Source organism: Lonchura striata, chromosome Z (genome assembly GCF_050655825.1).
Source record: "Lonchura striata isolate lonStrDom1 chromosome Z, ASM5065582v1, whole genome shotgun sequence".
NCBI lineage: Eukaryota > Metazoa > Chordata > Aves > Passeriformes > Estrildidae > Lonchura > Lonchura striata.
In genome coordinates this window covers 29,725,061-29,750,500 of record NC_140740.1, presented here as the reverse complement: position 1 = coordinate 29,750,500, position 25,440 = coordinate 29,725,061, and the positions used below count along the sequence as shown (strand labels likewise).

Here is a 25,440-nt window from a genome sequence, read left to right as displayed (position 1 = left end):
AGGAAGGTATTCAGAAATTACAGTCTTGGGGTGTCTTGCTGTAATGTGAGAATTTCAACATCTAAAATCACTACAGAAACTATATTTCTGCCTTTCCATTTACTGGCAGACCAAACACTGCATTGTAGTAAGGGGATCCCTGCTTGGTGAATACAAACTGTCACTTGACACTCTCACTGCCTTTGGATGTTTGGACAGGGAAAGCTCTGATGAGCTTTTACCATATTCAAATAGTAATAATTATAAACCCCTTCATCTTTGTCATATCTGTGGTGTATACTGATACAGCCTAAATTCCCTTAGACCAAAAGTAGTTCTGAAGTCATAACAAAAGCCCCAGGAGAGTGGGGCTAGCCTGGCATTTAAGCTAACTGGATGTGCCATCTCCTCTTGAGGCCCTACTCCTACTCCTACTCCTACTCCTACTCCTACTCCTACTCCTACTCCTACTCCTACTCCTACTCCTACTCTGACTCCTACTCCTACTCCTACTCCTCAGGACATCTGTGCATTTCATGGCACACAGAACCATCTACTTTCCCTGAACTCCTAGGAATATGTCAAGATAAAAATAGGGATCATTTGGATTACTAAATCATACCTCCTTCAGATGCTTCAGCCATGAAATGAGTATTTATGTAGGAAAGGCTCAAAGAATATCCTCCAGCTACTACAGCCTTCAGCACTCAATGGCAAGCAAATGGCCTGTCATTAAAATACAAACTCACAAGTCTCCATGAAGATTACCCAGACACTAGTCCACTGGAAAACCTTTAGCAGATCTGAAACAAAGGTAAGTGAAGAATTAAACTCTTCAGAAAGAATTAAATTCTGAAAGACCCAGAGCCATTGCACTCCCAGACTTGCTCATTTAGGTCACTGTTAGACATTGTGCTGGAAATAGCAGACCCAACACAGCTCTGCACACAGATTCGCAACTCCGGCTTTCAAACTTTTTGTGGCTATCCTTTAGAGTTCTTCACAGTCTTTGAATCAACCAGATGTGGACACCTAGATGGTGGTACAAGATGGGCAGAAGAAACAGGTGCATTTGAACAGGTATTTCCTTTCCTCATGATAAACACTACTTCCTTTTATTGTGGATTTGGAGCAACAAAGGTTCTTTTTTCACCATTCTGCAGACTAGGCAGTGGATCTGAGGAGGGCAAATCCTTCTGTCTCAAGTTCCTCATTGAACTTGTAAAAATAATTCCAAGGTAATACTTGAGTCGGGCTATAGAACAAGACTCTCAACTCATCACAACTTCCAGACTCCAGGACAGCACAGAAACCGTTCTACCCACCTTGTGAAACCTAATAACCCATAGTCTTGTTCTTGTTTATGCTTTCAGCGCAGCTAGGCCTGCATGGCTGGGATCATAGATTAAGTCACTGGGAAGTGAAAGTGAAGGCACAGGGTAGCCAGGGAAGAGCGATAGGGAGAAGGGAAGTGGAGCAGTTTGCTTCCCAGCACTTTGCCATGCCTATGGGAATGTGGAGTATCTTTGAGTCCATGGTGATTGATGATTGTTCAAAACTCTTGCACAATGTCTAGTTCTAGTCTTGAGGTGTAGTTGTAGAGGTTGAAACAATCTAAATGACAGAAGACAGTACTGGACAACCTGTCTGAGTGTGGTGCTGCGCTCCAGGGATGCCTTAAAGCAGAGCAGGTGGCTGCTCCTTAATTCCAGCTCCTCAAAAGAAACCATTGATTTGGAAAGTTTATTTTTATTTATGTTTCCCTTCCAATTTGGCTGATTGGCTGTCAGGATTTTTCCTTCATATCTTCATTTCCAAAAACTGCTTTCAGGAAACACCCAGTCATTGGTTTCTAACATTAATACTGCATGACAGCAAGTGAATGCAAAGAGTGATCTGCTATTTTTGCTGCCAACACTGAGAAACTTTCAAGGACAGAAGAAACTGTTGCTAGATGGCTTAATGAAACAAGGTCTGTGAGATAACACAGTGTGACAGCAAACTCCTGAAGCTGGGTACTCTGAGCATATCTTTACACTTTCTAGACCAATAAATAATACTTCCTGTGCTCTACCAGGTACTCTGAGTAAAGACAGGATTCCATAGTTTTTATGTAGCTCTGACTTTGAGTTCCACATACGTTCCTTTGCCCCTTCCCCTCAGAATAAGTGTATATATTGAAGCTGGCTTGGGTGTTTCAAAACTACAATGCCCTTGCCATAGTTTTGCCTGCCCTGTGGCTGGGCTGCAAGACTTCTGCTGTGAGATTATTGCACTGCATTTGGGACCCAAATGGAAGATGATGTTTTTCCATGTCAGTAGCCTAAAGAGAAAGACTTCAGTGTCATTCCAGAAAGTGGAGAAAGACAGCAAACAGATCACTCTGGCAGTTTTGCGTAGAGTGGCTGGGCAGATAGGGAACACAGTGTAGAGGCTGCAAGGCCAGATCTTTCCCAAACCCAGGCAGAAGTAAAGGAGTAACTGAGCAGCACTGGAAACCACAAAGAGGGAAAATGCTGTGGCCATTTGCACAGGTAAGGTGTGGAGCTGAAGGGACAGGACAACAGAAGTTAATTAGCTGAATTGGTAGAACTACAGAAGTTCAGTCAACAGAAGATTTCCCCAGATGGCACATGCAGGCATTTAAGAAGGCAGAGATTCCCTCAAAGGTCAGCATTGCAGGAGTCGGAATTACTTCATGAGGGATAGTTTCCTACCAGTGGCTATGGGGCAAGAATCTGCTGCTTGTGTGGAAAGGATATTTGTTTTCTCAGCTGGAGAGCTCTCCAAATGGCAGCAGCTGAGACAAATGCAGACACCTTCAGGAGAGTAGCAGGGCAGTAGCAGTCCTCTGAAACTTATATTCTCCTCAGGTGGCCCAAGTTTTCTAGGCAAGAGAGCAAAGATTGCAGTGCACCTTGGAGGAGCAAGGAACATAAAGAACAGCAAGGAGCAACTTGATGCTGTCAGAAAATTCTGTTACAGACCTGGGTACCTGTGCTTTTAATTAAAAGAATTAAAAGAAAATTAAATTAAATTAAATGAGAGGCAGCTGCTGGGCACAAAGGCTTTATGCAACATCAAGGTGAGAGGCTCCAGGGTCACAAATTGGTATTTTGATCCATCTCTGTTCCATTGATGCTGGTCAATGGAAGGGGCCAAGTTTCAGCTGTCAGAGGTAGCTGAGGATGAGGATGTTGCACTCTATGCAACACTGTCAATTGCATGCACGAAGACAGGAATATACAGAAATCCAGAGTCTTAGTGTCCAAATGAGATGCAGAGAACAAGGACTTAGGTTCATGGAGCACTAGGAAGCCTTCTGAGACAAGAGGAGTCTGAACAAGAGGAAAAAGCTGCACTTTGATCTTAAGAGAGGAAGGCTTTTGGGCCTAAAAATTCAAAAGCTCCCAGAGGAATATTTAAAGTAGAAGCTGGGGGAAAGCAAACAGGCATAGAAGAGCATGTAGTGTAGACTGATGTGATGTTAAAAAGTGGATACATCTAGGGTTCAATGCCTCTTGGGAAAAAACAGAAAGAAAATTAAAATAAAAATTGCAATAAGCAAGTCAGACCATTAATGCCAGTTAATTTTCACATGCAAAATTAAATGTTGGTGTCAGGGCAAACCTGGCACATCCTTGAATGGAGCCTGGAGAACGAAATTAGGGATGCTGAAATGGTTACCTTCAAAGAACAGTAATAATGGCCATCACAAGAACTGGGATATGGACGATCAATAGTATTCAGTGTTACTTTGCTGATAGTTTCATGGCGAGGAAGGAGTCAGTGCCCTCCTTCCCCTCTGCAAAGCTCTGGCCAATGCCCTCCTACCTCCCAGCACCAGCAGAATACTCCCCATGTCCACTGAGTGCTCTTCTGCTCCTGTGAGAGTACTGCCTGGGCCTTCACGGCCCATTCCCACTGGCACAACTCCTGTGATGCCATCTGGTGCCTGTGCCCAGCAGGACAGGAGCAGGTGGATAAGAGGTGAGTGCCAGTGACTCCAGTGTCCACAGTTTCAGTGAGCACCTCCTTCTCTGAATAGGGTTGGGGGCTTCCTGTGATGCAGAGTGATAGCCAGTGGCCCCCATGTGCAGCATTCCCCATGCCCAGGAGGCCCAGAGGGCTGTCTCTGCCCCCTGTGGCTACTGTGCACAGATGAAGCCAGCTGGGAATGGTGGTGGGATGAAGTTACTGAATGGCTTCAAAAACCTCCCACATGGCCACCTCTAGTGAGTCAACGGACAAATGTGGGGGGTGAAAATCTGCACATAAAACAGAGGGGCCAGCAACAGCAGGCAGTGACTGTTCCCCTGTGCTCAGCACTGGTGAGGCCACACCTCAAATCCTGTGCTCAGCTGTGGGCCTGTTACCAAAAGTCAGTGAAAATAAAAACTCCTTAACACTAATGTAGCATTAAGAAGCCAGCATTCTTTATTCATCTGGATGCATGACGGGATAGGTCCTCCGAAATCTTATTCATGCTGTATTTTACATACATATTGATAGGATTTCCTAGAAGAACCATATATATGAGGATCATTTCCCTGAAGTCATTAACATACGTTCCCTCCCCTCTCTCCATGTGCTCTGTCCTGGGGGTCTCTTTGGTAATCCCTGGTGGTCAGGGACACCAAAGTCACAGCTGATGGCTTATTGAACTGGTAAAAGTTGGCACAACTGGGCTGGCTGCTTTCCAATTCTTCTTCCTACAGAATAAGCATTGTGCAGTTCCATAGGTCAATGGTTTTTGAAGAATAAGCGTTGTATTAACCCACCCATTGTGCAAACAATTCTTCATCTGGCAATAGGCCCTTCTCTGCAAGAAGGATATTGAGGTGCTGGAGTGAATCCAGAGGAGGGCAACTGGAGCTCGAGTTCCCCGAGGAGCTGCTGAGGGAGCTGTGTTGTTCAGTGTCAAGAAAAAGAAACCTGGGGGACTCAACACTCTCTACACGTGCCCAAAAACAGGTTGTACACAGAGGCAGGCAGGGGTTGGTGTCCTTCTCCCAGGTAGCAAGTGACAGGACGAGAGGACAGCCTCAAGCTGTGCTGGGGAGGTTTAGGTTGGACATTAGAAAGAATCACAGAGAAGTTGCCCAAGGGGATGGTAAAGTCAGTGTCCCTGGAGTTGTATAAGGAAAGACTGGATGTGGCACTGAGTGCTATGTTTTGGCTGACGTGGTGGGATTCGTGGGAGATCTTTTCCAACCTGCCCGCTCCGTGGTGCCGCAGCAGCTGAGCCATTCCGGCGCACAGCAGACAGCCCGCGGTCCTGGCGCGGGGGCACATCGAAATGGCGGCAGCCCCGCCGGCGCCGCTAGCCTGGGCCGGCAGCACGGGAACGAAGAGGGAAAAGAGGGAGCCCCGCTCGAGTCTCGTCCGTACGCGGAGGCAGCGCAGCCCGCGGCTCCCGGGCCCCGCCTGCACCGGGGGCGGTGCGGCCGCCGGCCCGGCCCCGTCGCTGTGGGCGGAGGCGGCGGCCATTGGCCAGGGCCGGCTCCGAGATGGCGGCGAGCGCGGTGTCCAACCCGTCCCAGCTCCTGCCGCTCGGTAACCACGGGGGATTCCCGGCCCCCGGTCGGGGCCCGGCCCGTGGTCCTTGTGCGGGGGCCGCGGTGGCTGCGGCCCCTCTGGGGAGCCGAGCTGCGCTGGCGCCGGGCGGGGAGCGGGAGCGCCGGGCGGCGGGGCCCGCGCACGGCCCGGGAGGATGGGAGTGGGGGATAGGTGTGGGGGTGTTGGGGTCGGGGGGCTGAGGTGAGGTGTGGGGCTGTGGGACTGTCTGAGGGAGGCCAGTGGGAGTGGGGATGGGTGTAAGGATCGGGGGGGTGGGTGGTTTGTGTGGGAGAGTAGAGGGGGAGTGTGTAAGGTTGTGTGGAATGTGTCTGTGTTTGTGTAAATAAGCAGAAAAAAACCCGTAAGGCACGAAACACTTGCTTTGTAGAACCTATGCTTTTCTGTGTATCTACAGAACTTGTGGACAAGTGCATCGGTTCACGCATTCACATCGTGATGAAAAGCGACAAAGAAATAGTTGGGACACTTCTAGGATTTGATGACTTTGTCAGTATCCTTTGATGGATGTTTAAGTCTGTCTGATTCATGCTCTGGTCTAAGTGATTTATAGCTCTTCAGAGTTTTTAGTTCACTGACTAGAACCTTTTTATATGGATTGGTTGTATTCTGGTATTTTCAACTTTCAGGTAAAATTGCATTTGGCCTAAGATGAAAATAGCATTAATTAGTCTAGTTTTAAAATCTGGGCGTTATTTTCCTTGAAACTGGATTTTCAGATATGGTGCTAGAAGATGTTACAGAATTGTAAGTACGTTTTCTGCCTATTGTTGCTATTTAATGTTTGGTTCACTGAAACAAAACACTATGTAAGGTCTGCTAGAAAAATGTTTCTACATTTATGGAATAATTACCAGCTAACTAGTTTAACATTGGACTTAAAACTATAGAAGGTGATCTGTTCAGGACAGCCATGTCATAGAGTAGCTATTGCGTGGTTTATACTTGTATGGGGATCCTATTTGTAGTCCTAATTATGCATGGGTTGTGTGAGAAACTTTCCAGTACTTAATTTGGTTTTACACTTCTTTAAGACCTAGGCAAATATTCAGCGAGGTAGCTAACTTAAATGTTTTTACTTTATCATATCATGTTGATATGTATATTCAAAAAATTGTCAGCCTGTAGAGGGTGAATACACATCTCCATGTACTGAGTAGAAGAGACCTTTTCAGTTAGCTTTCTGTACCTAGGTGCTCCATTTATCAAGATCATGCTGCAGTGTAGCTGATTTATTTGTTAGTTCCAACCATGGTCACCTTAATGCAGAGATTTCTGTCAGTTCTATGGTCGAATCTGGAGCCATTGTCCCTGGTTCTGTGTTCTTACTTACTCTTTCTAATGCTCCTTCAGTGAGATCACACCTGAGGGCAGAAGAATCACAAAGCTGGACCAGATTCTGCTCAATGGAAATAACATAACTATGGTGAGTCATCAGAGGCTGCGTGTGTTGACTTTCTGTGCCTGTTAATCGACTGGTGATGGTATTCAACTCCTTTAAGCTGAGCTTTCCTGGTAGTTCCGTTACATCAGGAAGTTTAAGTAGCTTATCTGCATAGCTGGCCACAAAGCCTGGACTTCCAATTTTTTTTTGTGGTTAGAGGAGGGCTAAAGTGGAAATATTTGAGTCTAAGTTGGCTCTGTATGAATGAGGAGTTGTCTCCATTGTGTTGTTTTACCCATCTTGCACTTCTCCATTGTGTGTCAGAGCAGGTGCCATCCTGTGTTAATTTCTAAGCCTTTTATCTGCTTTGATGATTGTTCTGCATGTTGAAAGGATAACATATGTTCTGACTCCCTGTATGGTGTGAAATTCCTACCATCCAGTTACACTGGGGTACACTGTGTTGCCCTTGAAAAAGAACCTGCTGAATTTTCAGCAAGACATAGATACATGTCTGCATCAGATCTCATGTCTCTTCTGGGGACATATTTTCCCCATGGAGGAAGTCCATGCTTTAGACTTACTCTTATTTTGATCCCAAAACCAGTGAAGCTCTTTCTCTTTAGAAGTTCTCAGCTGATAATGAAAAAGATATCAGTAAAAGTAGTGGTTAATATTTTTTTTCCCTTCTGTATTTTTTTTTTTTCTGTTCTTCAGTTCTTTGTTTCCTTTGCAAGGATGTGCTATGCTGATTTAGTCCCTGTTGCATTTTTGGTTTGTGCATCTCGGGAAATAATTGACTTCCTCTGTAGGGAGGGGAGAGTCAAAAAGCCACTTTTGTGGTCTAGCATGAAATCTTCATGTCCTCAAATGTTTGTTGCAAAGTAAGAGCTGTCATGTATGGGTTTGTAAAACTTAACTCTATGGCACTAATGCAAAAATGTCTTACTCTTTTGTAGCTGGTTCCTGGAGGAGAAGGACCTGAAGTATGAAGACATGATATTCAGATGTACTTTATATATATGCAAAATCTAAATAGAGATTTTGGGGTAGAAATGTGTTTGGCTATGGATTGTTTGTTTGCTTTACTTACATGCTTGACATTTTACAAAAGACAGCTCTTTAGGAAAGGTGCTAGTGGTAATGTTGACTTTGTAAGTTGAAATCATTACTTTCTTGTAAAGACCCCTGAACCTCTTCTGAATAAAAGGCTTTTTCTTTGTTGGTTACTGTGTTCTGTCAGGTGAGTGCACTAGTTTGATAATTTTATAACTACTTGATGGAGTAGAAAAATGACAGTTGTGTTTCGGTTGCCATCAGTCTTCATTTTTTCTACATCTGTTGTGTTTGTTTCTGACCTAAAATATAAAAGTCTATATAATACAGAAGTCATGAGCCAGGACATTACTGTGCTTTGGCATACAGGCAGATACTGAACTGGATGTTTTGTTCAAAGTCTGTGTCACTGGAAACCATGTGGCAGAATTCTGTAGAGTTCTGAAAGCCCTTCAGACTGGGTGCATCTGTTTGATGCTTAGCAGCCTTTGGTTGTGCTGGCCTTGAGGTTCAACTTTTGTGGACCATTTTGCTTGGTGGTTATGCTTCCTTATAGCAAAGGCCTTGCAATGGCATTTGGCAAGTGAGAACAGACAGACCTGACCTGTTTCCTGTTTTGAGACTAAAAATCCCCAAAGCTGGTGTTCAGACTTCTCACTGGTGTCAGGGATGACTGCTTTCACCACTCGATGATTCTGTGTATACTCAAATTGGGAGGTACCTGTGGCTGCTTACATAGTTCGAAACATTCATTTTAGAGTAAACAGGAGCCTTGTATCTCTATCTGTTCTCCTGTGATATAAAAGTGTGACAGATATTGCAAGCTACTATGTTAGGATAATTTCTGTAAGTAATTGCTGTTATGTTATGATGCCATGCTCCCAGTGCAGCTTATGCTTCCATAGTACACCTCTCAGCTGGCTTTGGAGAGGAATCACAGATGCCTGCTGTCACTGTAGACAAGGTGGGTGCAGCATGGGCTCATGTGGACAGGGTGTGCTTTTCCTTCCCATCACCAGAAGAAAAGAGTTGAAGAAGGGGGCTCAAAAGCAAGATTCTGCAAGGAAGCTGCTGTACTGGATCTTTCTGCCTTGCTTAATCTGAAAGAAAAGCTGCCTTCTGCTAGCTGGGTGTGAGCTCCCAAAGCAGTGAGAAAGCCTGTTAAAAGGGAGAGGGAGTCCCTCCTCTCTCACAGGGAAAGTCTGGCTTCTGGCTCATGTGTTCTAAGTAAGTGATCTGTGATTGCAGTGTTTAGATTGTGTCCTGGCAATCTATACCATTACTCCTTGAGTGTGTTTGGTTTTTCCCTTTCTGTCTCCATTTCTTTTTCCAGCTTTTTTTAAATATATGTATTAAAAAAGATACCGTTTTTAAAACTTAGATTTGATTGAAGCATCATCTATGAGTGTTTGTGTCAAACACTTTATTTCCTAGAAATAATTTGAGTTTTCACAAGAAATGAGAGCACTTCAAAGATATCTAGTCAGGGCAGAACTACTGTGTTGGGTTATTGTAGAATAACATTTTGGTTTTGTTCCAGTATATGCACTTAATTTCTATTTCACTCAGTGTTCTGGAAACAATCACGCTTCTGAGAGAAGAGTAGATCTTGACTCAAAAGCAGCTTTTATTCTGACAGCACAAACATCTTGTTATCTCAGAAGTTTGTTGCCTTGAAAAAGCCCAAACAACTTGGTACTGCCTCAGTTCTTGCTTGATTTGCTGTGTTTTGTTCCATTCACTCCAGAAGGAGTGCTAAGACTTTTAGGAAGACGTTTTAATTCCTGACTCACAGGTCTACAGAGATCCCTCTAAAGAGTTTATGCATGCAAAATGCTGTTAGTCTTTTGTAAGATAAAACATTTTTTCACTATCAGCTGAGAATACAAAGTATTCTAGGTAGGTCTGGTTTTCTTTGCATTCATTATTCCCGTAGCCTGTTGCTTTGGAAGTGCAGCTAATAAACTTGTCCATTCAGCAACTAAGTAGTCATGGTTTTTGTTCTTCCCCCCCTAGAAATCCAAGTGCTTAATCATACTGCACTGTCTTCTTGTGTATATGGATCATCTCCAAGATACTATTCAGGATGCTACCACATGTAGGTCATTTAAAATAATAACCTTAGACTTCAAAAGATAGAAAATTGAATGAGCCTTTAAGTTTAGGGCAGGATAACTCCAAGATAAATGCATGTTATGAAATGCACAGTGGTGATTCTATTCAGATTCATGTTTGTGTTGCTTTCTGTTTTTCTTTAGGATAGTGCTGGTGCAGTGATCTTTAGTTCCACTACCTGGCTATCTTAGTATGGAGAAAGTTCCCTTCTACCTACTATTTCAGTATACTTGCTCATTCTGGTTGGGGTATAATATCCTCACTGAAATTATTACAATGACTCTTGTCAGTCCCAGGTCACTGGTAATTCTTAACACAGTGCTTCCAAAGCTTATCATTGTAATTTAGCAGTCTTATCAGTAATGTGTCATTTTGCAGGTGTTATATTTTGGTCAATTGAACTACAGCCAGACACCATGTAAGCAGAGAACACCAGAATATTTATTCCAGTTTCAATTCCAATTAATCTGACCTCAAGACAGTTGATACAAGGAGTCAGCAAATATTTTCAGGAGTTTACTTTGACATTTTCTAATTACCATAATGAATAGGAATCAAAATTCAGCTTTGTTTTGACTGGTGCTGCATTAATGCTGGGCCACACTTTTGCTTTCTGCTAAAAGAGAGAATGGATTTGAATTAATAATTTATCAACGAATTCTGCAGCATGATGTCATTTTCATGAAGACACTATGGTTGGTTAATTAACCTGTTAGAAACAAAATTAGGTATTCAAAAACTATGCCATTTTGTTTCAGAGGTCCTTGCTTATGTTTGTACAATATATTGCATAAATCTCCCTTTTATGCAAAACTCAATACAGCATTTTTCTATAAATTTTTGTAAGTTCACATTCTCTTGAAGCCTTTTAGAAGCTCAAAATAAGCATTATAAATTAAGTATTTGTTGTTTTCACAGGAAAACAGTTAAAAGAAAACACTTTAATCTATGATGAAGAAATACTTCAAGCAGATTGAATAGGATCTTCATACATCAGTACTTAATACAATTTGTTAGCTGTTTTTTTAATAATGTATTTAATCAAAATTTTAAAATACATTTCAATATGGCAAGGTACTTTAGTTTTATTCCAATTAATGGGTACTCTGAATTTACAGAGTAACCTTTTTAATCAAACCTGTAAACATTAGTCAGTATTTGGGTGGTTGGTTGGTTTTGTGTGCTTCTTTTAATGGATTAACATTTTTTTTTTCAGTACTGATTAAAAAGAGTGGCCTTCAGCAGCTATTAAGTGCAAAGTGATTTGGCAAGTCCTGCTGTCACCTGCATTCCCCTGGCATTCCATTTGGTGAAGAACTTGATGTGGCAGCAGCCCCTGCACAGGAAGAGGAAAACACAGGTTATAAAGCTTTATAAATAAGCAGTTAAAATGTTTTTCCATTCAGTAAGCACTGGTATATTGTCATGATTTAGGAATGTTACTCCTCAGTTCAGTGCCCCACCGAGGCTCTCCCAAAGTGTGCATAGTTTCAGATGTTGATGCACGGTAAGGAATATGATACCTACTCAATGCTGTGCTCTCTGGTCCAGGGGTCTATGAGACTACTTTTGAAATTAATTCCATTGGCTGACTCAGCTCTTTCTGGGGTTCCACGTTACCACAGGCCTTGCTTTTCAAGACTCAAGATGGTTTTCAGGCACAGGGTACATCTCCAGCTATCTGGTGGTGGATTCCACCCCTGTCAGCACATAGCGCTTGGCTTTCCAAGTTTGTGGGAGTGCAGTCTAACTAGCCAGGCCTTCTCATATTTGTATTTTGAGCGTTGCTCCCCATACCATAGAGGCTTTACTTGGCCTGTTTGACTGCAGTGCATGTTTCAAAGCTAAGGATAATCTGGGAAATAGTATCCATGGTTAAGCCCACCCCTCAGTCATGAGTCCAATCCACCTGTCCATTGTTGTAATGTTCTTCAGTAGCCAACTCACAGGTACGTGTGCATCTACGTGATGTGATTTTCTATCCAGCAGTGATGGCTTGTCAAATTTCAGCAGTCCAGATGGGTTTACCTCTCTGCTGCTAATTTATCTCTTTCCATTGATCCAGCCACCCCTACAGAGCATTTGCTACAGTTCAGTGGTCAGTGTAGAGGTAGGGCGCTGGCCATTTCTCTTGTTTAGTGATATCTAAAGCCATCTGGATGGCTTTCAGCTCTGCAAATTGACTTGATCCACCTTGTCCTGCAGTAGCTTCTGCAACTTGCCGTTTAGTACTCCATATAGCAGCTTCCCATTTTTGATTTATCCTCAACATATGGCAGGAATCGTCAATGATGAGGGCATTTTGCTTTTTCTGGTAGCTGATTATATGGTGGGGCCTCCTCAGCACATCACCTTTTTGTCCTCCTCCTCTGATGATAGTCCAAAATATTTGGCTTCCTTGATTTCTGAGATTCCTGGGTGATTGGTATTTCCTATTTGAGCCTGCTGTGTGATCAACACTACTCACTTATTCCATGTAGCATCAGTACGCTGATATGTGGTAGGGACTTTCCCTTTAAACATCCAGCCCAGCACTGGCAGTCAGGGTGCAAGGAGGAGCTGTGCTTTGGTGCCAATCACTTCCAAAGCAGCTCAAACCCCTTCATAAGCTGCCAGGATCTCTTTTTCAGGTGGGGTGTAACACGCCTTAGTTCTCTTGTATCTCTAAGTCTGGAACCTAACTGGTCATCCTGAAGTCTCCCTGGGTACTTTTTGCCAGAGACTCCAGTAAAGACCACTCTCCCTATCTGCGACTGCAGATAGAGTAAAATTTTCACACACGCTCCTATCCTGACTGGCCCAAAGGTGACTGCATGAAGAACCTCCTGTTTAGTTCATTCAAAAGGTTGTTGTTGTTCAGGATGCCACTTCAAATTATTCTTCTTCCATGTCACATAATATAATATAATATGTAATATAAAAATAAAATAATATAATAATATAATAAGTCTTACAATCTGACCGCAGTCTGTAACATGCATCCTCCAGAAACCTGCAGTGGCTAGGAAAACCTGTTCTTGCATCTTGCTGTTTGGTGGGGATGTAGCTGCTTGTTTATCCACCACACCTTTGGAATCTGGTGACATTCCCTCTTGCCATTTTACTTCTAAAAGCTAAATTTCCTGGGCAGATCCCTTGAGTTTGCTTTCCTTTGCTTTATGGAAAAACCAGCCTTCAGGAGGATCTGGATTATTTTCTCCCCTTTCTCAAGAACTTCCTTTGCTGTGTTGCCCCATACAATATCATTGATGTACTGCAAGTGTTCTGGAGCCTCGCCCTTTTCTAATCCAGCCTGGATCGGCACGTGGCAAATAGTGGGCCTGTGTTTCCACCACTGGGGCAACAGTCTATTCGGTCTCCACTCTCCATTGGACTTACACATTGGCCATATAGGACTACTAAAGGGTCGGCAAATCTTGCTGACCACTTCCTGGCTCTCCTGCTCTCAAATCTTCTTCTACATGGGGGTCAAGGAGTCCTGGTTGGTGTGATATTGCCAACACTGCACTGTTGTAGTAACCATCAGCACCTGTTGTTCTTCAACCCTCAGGAGTCCCACAGCAGAAGGGTCCTCTGAGAGACCAGGCAAGAATACCTTTCCCTCACATTTGACAAGAACCATCTCCAGAGGCTGAGAGTTTCTGTGCTCTTCCCAATCCTCTTGTCAATGCTCATATTCCAGGACAGAGATTGGCTTCACTGCCATCCAGTAGCATATCATGGGCCACAACATCCCAGAATTAGACCAGCGAGGTCACCAGGGGCTCTCCTGACTAGTGGTTGAAATCTTATTTGTATATTTTACAGTTCACCTGGAGATTGGGATTGGGTGATTATCTCTGGCGCTGCCTCTTCCTCCTGTTTAGAGGGTTCTACTTCCTCTTCATCCCTCATGAAGTGAGCTGATTACATGCTGGATTTCTTTTTCTGAATAGGATTGACTGCTACTGGCAGGGGTTGCTCCTCTGGTTCAGAAGCAGTTTGAGTGGCCATGGTGCTGATTGGTCTGCTTTCTTTCTCCTTCTCCTGGGGGTAATATCTGCTGTTGAGCAGTGTCCAGTAAACAGTAGCCAGGACAGAACATGTTGCACAAATTCATGCCTCTCTGGAGCTACTACAGCATTTTTCTTTGACATATTTAATCACTTTGACAGGTTATTGTAGTTGTTAATGGGTGAACTGCTAAACCATTGGAGAAGTCCTCCCAACACTGGCTCATGTCCACCTATATTCCAAGCCACTCATTACTATCCCACTTCAGGGCAGATCTCTGAATAACCTCCCTAGAAATCTTTCTTGGCTCTAAATATGGTGTGCATTGCACTGAAGAGACCTAGCAGACCTAACAACATGAACATACTTTCCTTAACATCTAAAGGGAATTCAGAATTCTTAAAAGCTGTTGTAATAGGCCTGAAAGGGGAGAAGTGGGTGAAAGACTGGGGAAAATCATCCTCCTCTTTCCCCCCAACTAGATCCCAGACAGGTGTTTCACTAGCCAAGGCTGGGCCATTCAGAAATTATGGTAATGTCTCTGTGACAACATATTTAAGAAGGGGAAAAAAAAGTTACTGCACAGATGTAGCTGTGGCCAGAGAAGAGCAGAAGAATATTTGAGAGGAACAACTCTGCAGACACCAAGGTAAGTGGTGAAGGAAGTGGGGAGTTGAGATCCACCTGCAGTCTGTGGAGAAGAGACATGCTCAGGTGAATGCTGAGAAGAGGCTGTGAAGCCATGGGAGGCCTGTGCTGGAGCAGGGACCTGCAGGCCTGTGGAGAGAGTAGCCCATGCTGGAGTAGGTTTCCTGCAGGACTTGTGACCCTTTGGAGGACCCATGCTGGAGCAGCCTGTTCTTGAATCGCATGGTGGAAGAGTAATCCCTGTTGCAGCAGTTTGTGAAAAACTGTTGCCGATGGGATAAACTCACAGTGGAGAAGTTAATGGAGAACTGTCTTCAACGAGATGGACCCCATGCTGGAGCAGGAGAAGGACACCTCTCCCTGAGCAGCAGCAGAAACACACAATGAGCTGATTGTCCATCCCGTCTCCCTGAGATGCTGAAGGGGAGGAGGTAGAGCTGGGAAGGAGGAAGAGGTAGGGGGAAGGTGTTTTGTTTTATTTCTTTTTATCCTTCTCTGATTTTGTTAGTAACAAATTCAGTTAGTATCCCTAATTCTAGCTGGTTTTGCCTGTGACGATATTTGGTGAGTGATCTCTCCTGGTCCTCAGCTCATGAACCCTTTGTTATATTTTCTCTCCCCTGTCTAGCCACAGAGGGGATGATACAGAGGCTTTGGTGTGTGTCTGGCATCAAGTCAAGGTCAACCCACCATGGGGTTAGGTAGCGCACCCACATGAGTAGACCAAGCAGCATTGTGACCAGTGGCTCTATATCTAATAAAACTAATGTTTAGATTAAATTATTTCCAGTTCACACTGGGCAGATCTGTTATTATCTCAACCCTTCAAGCCCTACACTAGGAGACAAACAAGGCTGTTGTGGTTTAGGAATGATACTTCCCAGTTCAGTGCCCCCACTGAGGCTTCAAACCACACACTGTTCTCTCTTACTCTCCCACACTGCTGCAGTGTGCTGGAGAGGAGAATTGGAAGCATGAAAGGTACTGGTCATTGGTTAAGATAAGAACAACTTAATTGAAACAGCAATGAGATATAAAACCAAATGGTAGCAGCAACAATACTAATGTCAGAGGGTATAAGCAAAGAAACTATTCATGTGGAAAAACCCCCAGATAATAGACAATATTGGACAGCTTCCTCTGCCACATTTTCTTGACCAGAACTCCTCTCCAGAACAGGATCCCTTTCCCCTTCTCCTTATAGTGATATGAGGTGGTATGGAATAATCTAAGCATGCTTCCTCCTGGCTACTGCAAAAGATTAACCCTGTCCTGGCCAAAATGAGGACATATATACTGACTTCAGTATTTAGCCCCTAGTGATGTTCAAGAAATAAAACCTCTTTCCCCCAGTTTTGGCGTTGCTGCCCCTTAAAGCCCTGACTGATAAGCCATGCAGATCAAGAGCCTAGCCAGAGGACACCAGAGTTCATTCCTGACCCACCAACAAGTCAGCTATTCTCTTTCTTTCCTCTGGGAGTTGGCACAGATAGGACCCTGTCCCACTACTGAATCTGTACCTCCTCTGGCAACCAAGTAGCAGCTGCAGTTCCCTTGCAATGGCTGCAGCCATAAAATCTTAATGCGATTTCACTTATTCTTCATGTACTCAGTGAACTCTTACATGCATGCATGAACAAGACATGAGAAAAATTTATCCTTTTAACACTTTTAGCAGAAGGCACGCTAGAACAGTTCCTGCAGCAAGACATCTTCAGAAAAATGAGGCATTTTATTGATTATCTCCCTTACACTCTTGAAATAATTCTCTAATCCTAAGTAGAAAGCACTAAGTAGGCACAAAGGCAATGCTACAGAAAATAAATCGAGCTTGACAAAAAAATGAGAAGTTATTAACAACCATTATTCGTTCGCTGCTTGGAAAAGTTTATTTTCTGTTTATTGTTTCCTGTATAAAATAGTTCTGCCTTAACAGAATTAACTGGATTGACTGCCTTGTTAATTTTTCTCCCCTTACATCATCACTGGGTATCTGATCTGGACCTTCTAAAGGTCATAAAATAAATGTATCCAGTGTTTTCAGAAAAACAGCAAGCTTAAACACACTCATAACAGCACTAATCTCCCTAAAGTTTACCCAACTCTTGTTAAAACCTTAGTAACGTGATATGCAAGTTAGCTCTCTAAAAATAGATTTTAGTTCCCAGCACTTACTTTCCAGCTCTTTTTTTTTCTTTAAATGCTTTTTCCTGTCAATGGCAGCCAACTCAGCTTTCAGCAACCGATAGCGTTTCCGGATTTCCTGCATTTTTGCTTGGAGAATTGTTATGCACTCGTTGCTACTCAAATTTTGCAAGTCAGCTGCAAGTGAAACAATTTCTGTTAATTATTGCATTGCAGAAGTTCCCAAGCCTTCTGATTCAATGTACGGGGAGGTACTCAAATCTTAGTGATGTGCTTTGAGGTAGCAGGCAGCAAAGCTGAGAAACAGCAACTGCTGTTTATTATCACTACCTTGATTGACACAAACACACTGAAACTTCTTCTTACAAGAAATACTAAACAAGTCCTGGTTTATTATGGCAAAATTGAAAGGGAAGATTTAAAAATTAATAATCTTAGAGGGGGAACAAGAAACAGAGAACAAAGAGTAAAGCAGCAAGAAAGGAAAATTATCAGGATATATGACAAAATTAAGCAAACTGGGGATGGAGTGATTTTAGAGGTAAAAAATCCTCAAAACCAGAAAATTCCAAAAATCTTCTTAAAGTATATTGCAAGACCACAAGAGACATGTTTCAAAGAAGATACTTACACACTTGAAAACTCCATTTGCAACCTTTGGGCAAATGATTATCGTGTTCTTTTACATCAGACTTCCTCTCTTCACTTTGCTCACATTTTCCTGTGGGAAGGTAGATTGTTACAAAACAAAGCAACTTTCCCACCCAACCCAAAGCTTACCAGGAGCTGTCTTGCTCTAACATGACAGAATCCATCCTGGTGTAGTAGCTTTGCACACAGCTCTCTGCGCCATGGGTGCCCAGGTACAGGACCGCAAACCTGGTCTGTAATGGGGCCCCTTTAATTCTGACATGCTGGGAAAGGGAAACCTTGCACTGGAAACACCGGCCAGTTAGTTGTTGTGCATGTAGACTCAGATCTTATGGGATTTATGGGAACCAAAGTCCTACAAACATAGAAGGTTGATAAAAGTAGGAGACTATGGCTCCACAATCCATCCCAAAAACTGGCAGGTATTTAACTGAATGTGTGTGTGCAGGAACATAAGGAGGTAGGGCAGGGACACACTTCTTGGAAGCAGATTCTTGAATACGATCCAGCTGCTCAAGGTTCGTATAGCCATAGTCCACTCTACTCTCCAACTGGATCACGACAGCAGTGCACTTACTGCTTTAGAATCACAGCCATAAATAAATTGCCTGCATCAGAAAATAAGGTAAAGAGGCACTGTAATGTGTTCATGTAGGTGCCAAAATTTTCCACGTTTCTACTTATGGAGCTATATCATCTTTAAAAGACTTTGCAAGACTGATTATTACATCCTAGCTCCTATTCACCTTTTTTAATATTAATTTCAAATAAATGACATGGTACTTTCACATATTTTATTTCACACTGAGCTCCTGTACTTACTACTTTTATTCTTCTTTTTGATGTTCACAGATGTTTTGAGGCTTGTTTTCTGCTTTTTGGAGGAACTGTTTCTTCCCTGAGCATTTAGAAGGTTTTTTTGGCCACTAAGCACTATAAAGGAGGAAAAAGACCCCAAAAAGTAGAAAGAAACAGAAATAACAAAAACTATTTTAAAAAGTCTACATTTCTTTGTGTTTTTCTCAAAGTATGTATGTCTGTGATTAATAAAACAATAGAGATATTGTTTAGAGATATTAGAGATAAATATTGCGTTCTTTTAAAACAATATTTACAGATGAATTATAGTAACACACTTTAAAGGCATTTTGTGGAAATTCAGTTAATTGTTAACTGAAATCTGTTGCAATGAAAAAAAAAAATCTGTAATCTCAAAAGTTTAGTCAGACAAGCGTTTTCTTCATCAGTGTTATAAATTTTTCAGGCATTACAGCACAGTGAAAAAAGCTGTATTTTTGACACAATACAGGTGCTTAAAGAGTCAGTCACTTTCACAAGAAAGCTTTTGGATCCAGCCTTGCCAACAGTTAAAATGCAGGCAGCAGTACACTGACATTATCTGCACAAGTGTTAGCTGTGTCTATTATCCTCTTCTCTCTGGCGGTCTAAAGATGAATCTCAAAATCACATGAATGTGAAACCCAACTAAGAAGGTCAGTGTTTGACATCAGCTTGACTTCCATTTTTCAGAACATTAACTTCACAAGGGGCAATGGTTGCCCAAATATGCAATAACTGGCACTTTCTCCCCCAAATGAAATAGCTTACAGAGAATCAAGTTTTATGCAAGAAACAACATCTTTTTACTTGTAAGCAGGGCACTCAAAGTGCTTTCATCTTGCTACAATAAATATTCCTTACACAATGTATTACAGATTGTTCTGGACCTTTCTTGTCAGGTCCAGTATAAAACATCATTCTTATATACTTTTTTCCTCATTGAAACCTCATAATTCCTAACAAAAGGCCAAGAAACTTCCTGGCAGTTGTATTTTTTTCACTAGATAATTACACCATTTCCACACACTTGAAGTAGACAGGAGGCTACTATTTCCTACAAAAATTCACTTCCCATCAGCAAAACTATAACAAAATGAAGATACATAAGCAATGGTAAAATGAGAGTTGCTTAGGTTGAAGACAGCTCTTTTAAGCCTTTCCTGTACCATTTTCAGCATGCTCTGGCTCTGATTGATTACCACTATTGGAGCTGACACTGGCATCAAAACCTTTTGAAGAAATATTTCGTTGAGACTGTAGATCTTGCATCTGCCCTGCAGTATTCTGTGCCTCTGCCATGCCATCTGTTTCACCTGTGATGCTTTGTATCCCTTCTTGATTTGGTGACAGACTCCCAGAGACAGTGGATTGATGGTTACTGCACTCTGCTACAGCTGCTGTGGAAGGTGACTCAAGAGTTGGAGCACAATTTTGCACTAAAAACTCCTCTTCCTTCTCCCCGTCAGTTTTATTCTAGGTGAAAGAAGGGATGAAAAACCTTTCTCATTTGGGTAATTACAAGATTGCCATCTTAAAATTATGCAGTGCTTACAATTTGTTAAACATTCAATGTGTAGAGGAAAACTCTCCTCTTCATTTAAAAGACTACAAGTACCTTCCTACAGTCCATGCTGAGACCTTTCAAGTGAAGACACGATCTTTGTCAGCACCCAAACAGATGTGAAAGCAAGCACAGCCTGTGCTGTAGAAGCAGTGGGGCCACAGGGTGACAGGCACAGCATGGACGCCGTTGGGCAGTTGGGCAGTTTGTGGCCGTTGGGCAGTTGGGCTGTTCCTTGGCACAGGGGTTCCAGAGGTCTCACCACACTGCAGGGGAAGGAAAGGGAGAAGGTGGGGCAGCAGGAGTACTGACTCCTGTGGCAGAAGGAAATTCTTCCTTGTAGCTCACCACCTGAGGAACCTAACCTATGCCTAAATGTCAGTTAAAAACCAGAAGAATTTTGAAGAAAGTGCTCTGAAATAAAATGATACAGATACACACAAATCCTATTTGCTCTCCAGAATCAGCAGAGGGAGGTCCCAGATTTCACCCCATCAAGTTAGCTTCCAACACTGGTAAAATGGATTCTTCTCATTTGTTTGCTATTAAGTAGTGCACAACTTTAATTAAAAAAAAAAAAAAAGTGAAAACCCCAAAATGTTTATGGGAAAAGTCTTCCTTTCTAAAAGCCTGGGAAGCCACTTTTCCTGTCATGCTTTCATATGCCAATGAAAAGGAAGCAGAATGGGGTGTACTTAAAAATGTATCAAGCCAAATTCGGGGGGAAAAGGGGAGTGAAACTACCTTTATTTCCTTTTATTCTAAATTTTTGTACTTTCCTTTGGTCTGCCTTTATCATTCATCATACCTAAACATAAAACTGAACTGTACATGTTCGTGGTTTTTAGCAGCAAATTATGACATTTGTAAGAGAAAGTACTAGGAAAAAAAAGAAAATAAGCAGCCGTATAAAATGGAATTCAGATTTGAATAAAGCAGTCATTTGTGTACTTTTCAATCTGCTAAGTTTCAGCTAAGGTTCAATTCTCCCTGTATTGGGACACAGAGGATGAAGGCTTTATTACACTGACAGGTAAGAGGAAAAGGTGTGGTTTTTCCAGTTAGTACTGAACAGTCGGATCACAAGTAAAACATACCACCCAAATGAAAATTCCGTGTGGATCTGTAGCAGGTTTATTTCATACATATCCTTAAAAATGTAACAATAAGATAAATTTTTACAATTAGATAAAATGTGACCAGGGGCCAGGTAAAAAAACAAACAAACAAACAAAAACACTTCTGAGCCTGAGTATCTACAAAGTGGGTATTTGGAGTGGCTAACCCACTTGGAGCCACTAACTTCCAAGTCACTGACTTGCACTAAGACTTTTAAATAATTTTTCAGTTCAGGGCTTCCATTTTAGATCAGAATGATATAAAACAAACACTACTCCCTAATACCAAGATATTAACAATAGGCATCTTATTATCTAAGGTTGGGCCTGTTCAATCCAAAACCAAAGAGATACATTCTCAGAGATTGCTTTGTAGATCCTCCACAGAATTCCTAGAGGGAAAACCAGGAAAAAAAGAGAGAATTTTTCCAGCTGTGAGATTTATACTCCCAAAGGTATCCCATTCTCAGGAAGACAAGGGACCTCAAGGAAGTAGCAAACCTTGGCAAATTCACTGGAAAGTTCCAGGACTCCTCTGTGTAGCTCATAACATGAAAGAATGAATTGCTTTTTTGGCTGTGATCAAAGAAAGGAGGAGAATTAGTTTCATATCCAAATACTGGAATATTAGATGAGGGCTCCATTTTAAAATTTAATCTATTTTAAAAGCATTTCCCTTCTTCCCCCTCTCCTCACTGAAACATATATTACCCTTCAGTACTTGAAATTTCCTAATACATGTTCCTTTTTTATTTCAGTCGCTGACTCTAAGGTAAAAAACTTGTCTATTGGTAAAATTGGGAAATGGATTTGTAGAGAGCTCTCAGGATCTGACAGAAAGCCTACACAGTATGCATCCGTATGCAAACCTTGAGACAAGAAATACTGACTTAGAAATGTCATAGAATAGGACAGATATTGTTGAGAGAGAAATGGGGCTAGAAAAAAGTTTCAAAAGATAGCCTTGCAAATAAGACTAGATATTTTGGAGAAATAGAACTATGAAAGATGCATTGTAGCAGGACCCACATGGAGTGGTTTTAGATGATTGGCTTTAAGGCATCTACATCATGGTGTAGCAAAAAGCTAATAGGCCAAGAAACACTTATTGTGTATTGTAATTAAGAAATAGTCAGCTGATGGCATGAATTATAATGTCTGTATTGTCTCACCCTTCTCATGAGTCTAAAAATAGAATTCAAGTTTTTAAAAGGCCTCTTAGTTGCCCCATCTCTGGGTCAAGAAAAAAGTATTATCCAACAGGTAAAGTTTCAACAAACTAAGAAAGAAATTAGTACTTGGACATACAGCTTTCTGAAGGGAAGAAAGTAAAGTATTGACAAGAATAAGCCTAAGTTTTAATTGCCTGAAACACTCAAAATTAACATGTTTTGTGATATTGTACCATATATTACACAGAGTTAAAACAACCACAACTCATTAGTATCTGGACTTCATTTCCCACTATGCTTAGAAATGTTGCATGAAGGAACTTCATGTCAAAGACTCAGTTGCTGTAGATCACTGTAGATACAGATCAAAATTCTACAAAAAAGCAATGTCAAAACCAGCATTAGTGAGAATTTTCTCCTTGGCAGTAGCATCCTGGAAAATCACCAGGCCTAGACACAAACAGGAGGAAGACAAGCATCATGCTGAGCTCTAACTGTGACTTTTGTGTCGCGTCCCCTTGCAACACCTGAGTGGTGGCGTGCTGGGCAGCAAGGGAACAGAGGTGCGGCCGTTCCCCTGCAAGCTCTGCAATCCCAGTTATTGGCGCAGGGACAGATGGAGGCAACACAGATCTTGGGTTGTAACAAGACAGATTTATTTGGTGAAGATAATAGAGCTCCAAAACCAGTTTGGGAGGGCAAACAAAGGTTTTATACAGGAACTCAGGAGGAGGGGAGTAGGAACAATAACCAGTGAGGGTAGAGCTGGGGAGGGGTCTAAGGCAGGACTAACAGATCATAAACCTATCAGGGGAAATAGGGGTGTGGAATAACACAAAGTAACCATTAGGGTGTTGAGCGTAAGTAAATGGACAGGGACCACTCTGGAAGAAGGGGAGGGTACTAGAAGGAGTGACAGGGAATGCTCTAGGGAAGGGGCAGGGAAAGGGAGGATTAACAACTTGGAGGGGAGGAGGTTAGGGAAGAACTTGGGAAGATTGACAGCTGGGGAGGGGAGGAGATTAGGAAGGAAGGAAACGAACAAACATTGAACAAACAATCAATTTAAGGAAAAAACACACCACTGCACCTTTGCTAGCAGATCTTACTAGCTGTTAATAAATTATATTTGTTCTGCTCTTAGCCAGAGCCAGGATGGGAATCAAAGTCTAGGCCACAGAAGAAAGTCATATGAGCATCAGCCTTTCCTGAAGAGGAAAAACACAAAGTGCAGTGAATATGCATTGAATTACAGGGCTTTTTTACCCTGATGCAGCCTTAGGTGTAGGAGGAGCAGGGAGGAATGGAAACCAGGTCTGTGGGACCCACTCAAGGTGCACCTAGTCCATGAGCACCCAGTCCACTCTCATTGTGGGTGTCCCAGCAGATGGAGTCAAAATGGAGCCACAGCTTGGTGGGAAAAGGGCAAGGGCGATAAGCCATGGGTAGCAAGGGCTTCTGCATCCAACCAGTCACTGACAGGTATGAAATGTTGTGTGCATGTCCAACACCTGGCAAAAACGGCCTGGCCTAGATGTGGGAAGAGACCAAGGAGCAAAGTGGGAATATGGCCCTCCAGGAGGCCCTGCTGGCTGCACACACCCATGGGGGATGAGGCCAGTCCAGAGGGTCCCTGGTGTGGATCTGGGGTGAAAATGGGGAAAATGACACGCCGGAAGTAACGGCTGGAAGCCACTAAAAAAATGTAATTACATTCCACAAGTGATATAGTAAGAGGAGGGTGAGAAAAAAATCGTGATTCCTCCTGATCGCCCTGATATTTTCACGACAAGAGGCCCAGGAAGTACTACACACCTGCCTACTGGTGTTGTCCTGAATGCTACCTCATTACCTCGTATACAGTACCCAGAAGTCTTTCAGTTTTCCATGGGATTTCCCCACTGCTGAAAAGCAAAGCTGCTTACACTTAGCATGTTCTTTAGGCCTCTGCAAGGGACTGTCCAGCTTAGCTAGAGCATGGCAAGGAAGGGAGTCTTCCAACGCTCGGCCTATGTCAGAGTTTTATTGCCACTCTGGCTGAAACAAAGTGTCCCCTCACTACTTCTGCATCTTTATCATTCTGCCCGGCAGCTGGCCTGATCAGGCTGACAGCTTGTAGCGCCTGCACAGTGCACTTCTGCTGCATCACAGCTTTTCCTCTCACAGCTTAATTCTGATTATGACAATTCCTTCTTTTCTACTTAAAAGAGAGCTCAGAACTTACCTAAATTAACAAGACTATATTCTAAGCTAAACTATCCTCTACTATCTAAGCTATCTAGATTCTACAGTCCTTTGAATTCTCTGCCTGAATTTCCTTAATTTTTAAAAGTTAATCTTTTCATGAAAAAAAAAAAAAAACAACAACGGTTTAAGTTGAACCTAGCTAAACTAAGAAAATTCCGGAACCATTACATTTCCTATCTACAGCACAGCCCCTTATTAAAAAGTCAGGGGATGGCTGAATCTCTGCCCAAACACAACACATCCCCTTGCCCCTGCTCGGAGCTGGCACGGCACAAGGGCCTCCTCAGGCGCAAGCGTCTCCTCTCCAGTCTTCCAGCACTTGCTTGGCTGAGGTGACCAGAGCAGCCAGGCTGGAGGCTGGCTCGCCTGAGGTCACAAACGGATGCTGCCCGGAAGAAAAACCAAAAAGAAGGGAACCCCCGTTACTTTCCATGAGCACATCCTCACGGGCCCAAGCAGGACTCCTTGGCTGCCCAAAAGACACACCAAGAGGACCGAGGGCAGCACATTCCCCGTGGGCCTTCCTCTCCTGGAAGCTGCCTCACCCACGCAGCCCACACTCCTCTTGATCCCTGGATGCAGGTGTCCTCAGCTGGCAGGGCTTTTTGCCCCTTTGCTTTTTCTCACCTGCAGGAGTTCCTGGGCAGACCAGCGCCTGTCCTCGTCTGCCTGCAGGCAGCAGCGCAGAAAGTCGCGCAGGAGAGCCGAGTGGTGCCTGGGGTTCTGCAGTTTCGGGGGCCCGTTCATTTCTATCAGTTCAAAAACCTACAACACATGGATGGAAGAGGGCACTCTAGCTGCTCCTTTCCTAGCCACAACAGCTCTCTCCACACAGAGCCCCCTTTCTAAGCTGCACCTTACCCTGACACGGGCCATCCTCTCATAAGGAGCTTCCCCTTCCACCATTTCCAGCCCCATGATCCCCAGGGACCAGATGTCCACTTTGGGGCCGTA

The 25,440-nt window shown here is 43.0% G+C and overlaps 2 protein-coding genes across 2 annotated transcripts; one reads left to right on the top strand and one right to left on the bottom strand.

Moving 5' to 3' along the window:
* Nucleotides 1-5,474: 5,474 nt before the first annotated feature.
* LSM5 (LSM5 homolog, U6 small nuclear RNA and mRNA degradation associated) lies at nucleotides 5,475-8,169 on the top strand. Its single transcript, XM_021546184.3, has 5 exons — nucleotides 5,475-5,535; nucleotides 5,954-6,049; nucleotides 6,276-6,303; nucleotides 6,910-6,982; nucleotides 7,900-8,169. The coding sequence occupies exons 1-5, from the start codon at nucleotides 5,490-5,492 to the stop codon at nucleotides 7,930-7,932; spliced, it is 276 nt and encodes a 91-aa protein (XP_021401859.1). The 5' UTR covers nucleotides 5,475-5,489; the 3' UTR covers nucleotides 7,933-8,169.
* A 1,597-nt stretch (nucleotides 8,170-9,766) lies between these two features.
* Nucleotides 9,767-24,583, bottom strand: LOC146763759 (AT-rich interactive domain-containing protein 4B-like). Its single transcript, XM_085566625.1, has 3 exons — nucleotides 19,545-24,583; nucleotides 17,529-17,620; nucleotides 9,767-17,074 (listed from the first exon to the last, which is right to left on the bottom strand). The coding sequence occupies exons 1-3, from the start codon at nucleotides 19,685-19,687 to the stop codon at nucleotides 16,869-16,871; spliced, it is 441 nt and encodes a 146-aa protein (XP_085422751.1). The 5' UTR covers nucleotides 19,688-24,583; the 3' UTR covers nucleotides 9,767-16,868.
* Nucleotides 24,584-25,440: the final 857 nt, after the last annotated feature.